Consider the following 7,237-nt stretch of genomic DNA (forward strand, 5'->3'; position numbering starts at 1 on the left):
TGTTTTTAATTTAACAAAATCTTTAAGTTGATAAAGAATATGATATAAATGTTGCTTTTTTTTGGTCGTAAAAATTTCAAATATTTTTCAAAAATATCATGGGGAAAATCAAATCGTGAATTGTTACATGGCTATCACTGCATTATTTGCAGAGATTAAAAGAAAAAGCAATATTTACATAAAGCATATAAGTATAAAGCAATATTTACATCATGACGTGAAAATTTTTCCCCCCTTTACAGCCAGATTCAGCTTTATAGCAAAATTGCTGTAAATACAAACATGATGAAATAAAAATGAATTTTGCCTGTGCCAGCGCGCGCACACCCCTGTAGACTGAACCCTAAAGTAAGTGCTTATGCTGAAAGCCCACAACAGGGTGAAAGCAGAACTAAAGCACAGCCTAAAGGAACCTAAATTTACTGTGGTCATGCTTATTTTTTTCAGTTTACATTCCGTATTGCATTTGGCTTGGATTATCCTGTTTACTTTGGATGTGATGACACAGCGAGACCTCATTTCTTTTTAACCAGAGCTGGCAATTTACAGTAGCAGGAAAAGTAGCAGCAGTTGCCAAAGGAATGTGGGTCAAGCAAACCCAATAATGTTCAGGAGTTTAACTTTATGCAGGTGAACCAAAGTTACAGGATTTGGTATCTGCCAATGTGAGAGTGAGTCAGGGCACTTCATTTTTCTCCTTTTTGAAACATCAGCCGTCTTTTTGTTCATGTCAAATAAGTGTCATATAAATTACACTTGTGTGTTACCTTTCATCCAAAATAGGCAAAATGGAGAACTACGAGCTGGTGCACTCAAGCCGGGTGAAGTTTGTCTACCCGAGTGAGGAGGAGATCGGGGACTTGACCTTCATCGCAGCAGAGAGGAAGGGCCCTCAGGGACCTACGCACTCATTTAACGTCCTCTTCTACGCCCTGGTTTTCCAGGTGCGGAGTGGTCCAGGTGTGAGGGCTGAACTGTACCCGAAGAGCCTCGTTCTGAGCAGCACGCATGTCTTCCTACTGGATGAGGACTACATCAGCTACCCGTTGCCCCAGTTTGCTAAAGAGCCACCTCAGAGGGACAAGTACAGGCTCACAGACGCCCGCAGGATACGAGACCTGGACCGTGTGCTCATGGGATACCAGCTGTACCCACAGGCGCTCACACTGGTCTTTGATGACGTGCCTGGGCCTGATCTGCTGTGCCATCTGACCATGGACCATTTCTCAGATGAGAAAGAGAGGAAACGGATGCAGGGTGGTGACGGAGCTGAGAGTGAAGTACAGTGGTGTATTTTTGTGCCCGGTGCAGACAGCAGGGAGAGACTGATCTCACTTTTGGCTCGCCAGTGGGAAGCACTGTGCAGCCGGGAACTTCCGCTGGAGCTCACGGGTTAATGGAGACTAAAAGGTAATGAGGGAAAGCAAATTCTAGAAAGAATGTCTATTAGGTGACTGAGCTTAGCTTTAGTTTTCTTTATGAAGTCTTCAGGTGTACAGGGTTGGGCCATATGGCATAAATGATCAAAATGACATTAGTGGTCAACGAAGTCAAAAGTGACAACACACCAGCATAACAGTGACCTGTGAAAATGTATACATTTAACAAAAGAGATACTATTTAAAAACAAACAGCAAAAAATAAAGAAAGGTCATAACAGTCTAACATCAGTTCAACCTGTTGATTTTGACATATCCATGATCTCTGTAATTGGTCCAAATTTCTTTTGTCAGTAGTTTATTTACAGTAGCATTACTAATGTCCAAATTTTTTGTGCACAGTTACAAATTGCTTTATTACAGAGGTGAAAGCCTTAGTTACTGTATCGTTAACAGAACCTGCTTAACCAGGAAACCGATAAGGAGCTTTGGCAGGCAATGTGTTTTGGATATCCTGCTAACTTGAGGATTAAATCTGAACTAGCTAGCTAGATTTTCTGGTTCTTAATCTACTAGTCTACTTTATACTAAACACATCTAGTTATCTAAGGCTAACTTGCAAATTTGCCTTAAAGGTGCAATAGTTAATTTTTTCCATACTTGTACAAATAACCTGGAAAATATAAAGAACATGGTAATAAATAAAAAAAACAGTGAGTTAAATGGCCATAGCAAAACCTAATTAATTCACTGAGAAAATCCGTTTGGAAAACTGACTTCTGGTCCAGCATGCTTGTGACTGGATGTGCTGGTCAGTCTTTTTTATAGATCCTGTGGGCGGAACTTTGTGAACATGGGTGGTGGTGGGGGGTAAAGACTATCTTACCAAATTCACCTTTAATGGCTTGCAAGTTAGCCAGATAATCTAGCTACCCAAGACATAAGATTATAAAAACTAATATTAATCACAGAACCATTTCTGGCAATCTGAGAACAGAGATTAATTTATTTATTGAGTAAATACCGGTATACTCCAAACAGAGCTTATAGCACCTTCAGTTAACTCAGTCATGCAAGTATGGCCTTCTTAATTGTTGGGTTATTTTCTGAACAACTATTAAAACTACCTAAAGGTTTTTTTTTCTTCTTTTGCAACTAAAATTAAATTTTTTACAAATTTTATTTTATTGCCCTGCTCTACCCTCTATGATACCTGTGATATGGACAACATAATCAATTGTTTTACAATTATGTGGTCGTATCGATCACCACTGTTTTGTTTGTGTAGTATTGGTGAGTCACGGCACCCAAATATTTTTTCATAATATTGAAGATGCAGCTAATAACGAAGTCCCAGCTGTTTACAAAAGAAACGTTTTCAAGATTCAAATAATCCAGATGCTCTGAATCCATTTATTAGACCTGCAAAATAAGCTGAATAACAGAAAACCTTCAAAGGGAAAACTAAAGCTACAAAAGCTGAAGCAAAAAACATATGGTTATCATGGAGTACAAAGGAAAGTGGGGGGAAAAAAATCCTCCCAGCTTACACACGCATGCACACATTGTTACATTTTTACTAACTCTCTCAACACACAAAGCATCCTGGGAAGTTGTGTACAGAGTCCACGTGAGCTTAGTATTTTCTTTTCCTAATCAGGCTTTGAACTTCGCTCTTCTCTCATTGCTTATATCTTATATGCTGCTGTGTACAATCTACCAAATGTAAATTACTGAAGAGGACTGTGTTATTAAATGCTGTATTTTATTATAAGTGACATCAGTTCCTGGCTGATTTTTAATTATTGAATGGTTTCATATGTTTTTCTTTTTGAGGAGTTATTTTGGGTTGTATATTGTGGTTTACACAATTAAGAAAGTTTACAGGATCTCATGCATCACTGAATTTGACTTTATGCCATTTATTTGCCTTGGATGTTAGGAACTTGGCATGCATGTTTGGATTTTATTTCTTTTTTTTACAAAAATAAATGTTTTAATGTAAATGTGTCTGTTTGAATGCTTGATTTTCAGTATTGTCATTTCATTAGTTACATACTATTGTGGTCAGAAGTTTACATACACAGACATTAGGGTGCATCAGTTGCCCCCTAAAAATGAAAAGTTCCTCCGATCATGATGCATTTTTGTTTTTATGTTCCTTTTGGTAAGAAAACACTGCGTGAAATATTTTGACAAAATTAAAAAGTTTAATAGTGGCACCAGGAGATCAAAGTTATGGAAAAAGCTGCTATTTTATGACTTTGACAATTTCAATCACTTTTCATGAAACATTATGGCACCTTATAGAGTATACCAAATATCTTAGATACACATTTTTAGTACATTTTCTAAATATATTATCAAGCACAGTTTGAGTTTGAGTTTTAGCTGTTCATTGAATCATTGTTCAACTACTTTTAAACAATACAAATGTATTATGAATCACATTAATGCTTCTCAATCCCTTGCAAAGGTTCTTAACATGATCTCTGGGTCACAAGAAGTCAATAAATGGAGTCCAACATTGTGATTCAAACCTTACGCGAAAACATAAAATAAGCATTTTTTGGCAAAAAATGAACCTCATGGTGCCACCATTAGACTTTTGAATATGGTCAAAAAATTTTACAGGATGTCTTTATTGGTGAAAAGGAACACCCAAACAAAAATGCATCAGATTTTATGAAAGTGAGGGCAACTGATGCACCCTAACAGACATGAATGTAATTATGTACATGTCATGGCATTGTGCTTTCAGTGATTTTCTTTGAACTGTTTTTCTGTGGCAGAATGATTGTACAACATGCATCTTTAATATAAAAAAAGGTTTAGCATATAATGCAATTTATATTATTAAATTATGAATTTGGTGCACAAACTTAGTTATTTTGGGTTTTCTGATAACACATGGTTACAATTATATGTACAGGCTCAAAAAATATATACATACAGCAACTTAATACTTGGTTAAATGTCCCTTGGTAGGTTTCACCTTGACAAGATGCATTTGGTAGCAATCACTAAGCTTCTGGCAAAATTCCAGTTGGATATTTGACCACTCTTCTTGGCAGAGTTCAATTAAATTTGTATATTTCCTGGCACAGAGCTTACTTTTAAGCACAGACCATATATTTTCAATAGGATTGAGGTCAGGACTGAGTTTAAGCTTAATGTTACCCTGCTTTATCCATTCCATAATCATCTCATCTCATCATCTCTAGCCGCTTTATCCTGTTCTACAGGGTTGCAGGCAAGCTGGAGCCTATCCCAGCTGACTATGGGCAAAAGGCGGGGTACACCCTGGACAGGTCATCACAGGGCTGACACATAGACACAGACAACCATTCACACTCACATTCACACCTACGGTCAATTTAGAGTCACCAGTTAACCTAACCTGCATGTCTTTGGACTGTGGGGGAAACCGGAGCACCTGGAGGAAACCCACGCAGACACGGGGAGAACATGCAAACTCCACACAGAAAGGCCCTCGCCGGCCACAGGGCTCGAACCCGGACCTTCTTGCTGTGAGGCAACAGCGCTAACCACTTCACCACCGTGCCGCCATTCCATAATCAGCTTTGATGTATAATTGGGGTTATTGCCCTATTGGAACACCCAATTGTATCCAAGTTTCTGATGGTTTGAGGTTATGCTGAAGAACTCTGAGGTAGTTTTCCTTCATTATTCTATCCACTTTGTGCAATGCACCAGTTCAACTGGCAGCAAAACAGCCCCAGAGCATGATGCTACCACCACCATGCTATATCTCTGGTCATTGTGGCCATATAACTCAATCTTTGCCTCATCTGACCATAAAATGTCTCTTCAGAAGACTTTTTCTTTGTCCATATGGTCAGCTGCAAACTTTAGCCAAGCTTGAAGGTGTCGATTTTGGAGCAGGGGCTTCTTTTTTGGACGGCAGCTTCTCAGTCCATGGTGATGTAAAACTTGCTTGACTATAGACAGTGTTCCATCAGCTTCCAGCTCATGGTAGACCTGTGTCTTGCTGGTTTTTGGGTTGTTCCTGACCATCTGAACCAATTTCCTCTCAGCTGAAGGTCACAGTTTGGATTTTCTTCCAGCAAAGTGGCTTGGAAAAGTGGCTACACCTCCCAATAACTTGTACTTGCATACAATTGTTTAAACTGATGATCCTGGATTCTGCAGTTGTTTAGAAATTGCTCCAAGAGACATCTTGAATTGTGTAAATCTATTGTCCGCTTTCTCAGATCTGTACTGAGGTCTTTGGACTTTCCCAATGAGTGCTGTCAAACAAACCCTTTTTTTTTTGTTGGCACAGAAAAATTGTGGTCAGTCAATCACTAACAGGAAGTTAAGAGATTTTGGAACTTCCTACACCACTCAATCTAAATGGATGGATGTATATCTTTGACCCCGTATGTAAAATTTTGACCCTTTGTTGTGTTCAGAAAACCCAAAATAAATTAAAACTTGGGCACCAAATTCTTGGTTCCCCCCCCCCCCCCCCCCAAATTAAAGATCCTCACCAGCCAGTTTAATAGGAACTTAATCTTGATTCCAAGATTCCTGTTCTTGGCTGGCAGGAGCGGAACCCAATGTAGTGGTCTGCTGTTGCATACTGAGATGCTTCTCTGTTCACCATGGTTGTAAAGAGTGAGTTACTATATCCTTCCTGGCAGCTCAAACCAATCTGTCCATTTTCCTCTGACATCTTGTCAACAAGGTGTTTCCACCCACAGAACCGTTGCTCATTCAAAGTGTTTTGTATTTTGCACCATTCTGTGTAAACTCTAGAGACTGTGTGAGAACCCCAGATCAGCAGTTTCTGAAATACTCAAACCACTCCATCTAACACCACCCTGCCCATGCCACAATTTTCCCCATTCTGATGTTTGAAGTGAACATTAACAAATCTCTTCATTTATATCTGCATGATTGTGCTGCTCTCAAGGGATTGGCTGATTAGACTACTGCATAAAACTGATGTATGGATGTACCTAATGAAGTGGCCAGTGAGTGTATGTGTTGTACAATGATTCTGCCACAGAAAAAGAACTGTTCAGAGAAGCCACTGAAAGCCCAATACTGATATTCATGTGCATGTATGTAAACTTCTGACCACAACTGTAGTTATGGTGTGTGCGGTTTTATTTTTTAAATGGCCATTGAAGTAGGTCCACTTAATAAACTGTCATATACTTGTATTACACAATGTCAAGCTCAAATTATACTCAAGGTGCTACAGTGAAGGAAAAAAATCTGTAATACATGTGTGAATTCGGTTAAAGAAATAAAATTACAACTTGTTTTTTTTAACTGAGAAATCTGAAATACTGTAACACTATGCTCTCATGTGAAAATCAGACTATAACTGATAATATCTAAATGAAATGGATTGTATGTATATTAAAACCACAGGGATTTTTTTTTGGGGGGGGGGGGGATTTTTAACCATAACTTTATGTACTTACCCACAATTACTGGAAATGAACTCCCATTCAGTAATAACCAGTGTCGAAAAAGAGGCTACTCACAGAACATCTCTCACCCATCAATTAATGAAAATAAAATGGTATAATTTTACATTACAATTTCAATGCATTACTGGACTGTTATTTATTCTTCAATCTCAAATTTCTGGAACCCTATTGTTTTAGTATGGTTTCTCTTATTCTTTTTCTCCCATTTGAATTTTGGAGACTAAAAGTCAGAGATGTAAAACTTGGGGTGAGTGTTCAGAAATTTTTTTTCCTTCCTCCCTGAGCACCAGGGTCTCCCCCCCCAGTTGTTACCAATGAAGATCAACTAGAGAAAAAAAAGTGCTGCTTTTTTCAGAGCAACGCCTTGTTGTGCCACTGCTCAGAGTGCTT

The 7,237-nt window shown here is 38.6% G+C and overlaps 1 protein-coding gene across 3 annotated transcripts in view; it reads left to right on the top strand.

The window, feature by feature from the left end:
* The window catches only part of nisch (nischarin), a 107,061-nt gene extending 100,103 nt beyond the window's left edge, over window positions 1–6,958 (top strand). For all 3 annotated transcript variants that reach the window (XM_060910929.1, XM_060910930.1, XM_060910931.1), the window contains one exon: window positions 784–6,958. In XM_060910929.1, the coding sequence (XP_060766912.1) occupies window positions 784–1,397 (614 nt within the window). In that variant the 3' untranslated portion in view covers window positions 1,398–6,958. The remainder of the gene's footprint in view (window positions 1–783) is intronic.
* The last annotated feature ends 279 nt before the right edge of the window (window positions 6,959–7,237 follow it).

The sequence above is a fragment of the Neoarius graeffei genome, chromosome 26, assembly GCF_027579695.1.
Source record: "Neoarius graeffei isolate fNeoGra1 chromosome 26, fNeoGra1.pri, whole genome shotgun sequence".
NCBI classification, from domain to species: Eukaryota; Metazoa; Chordata; class Actinopteri; order Siluriformes; family Ariidae; genus Neoarius; species Neoarius graeffei.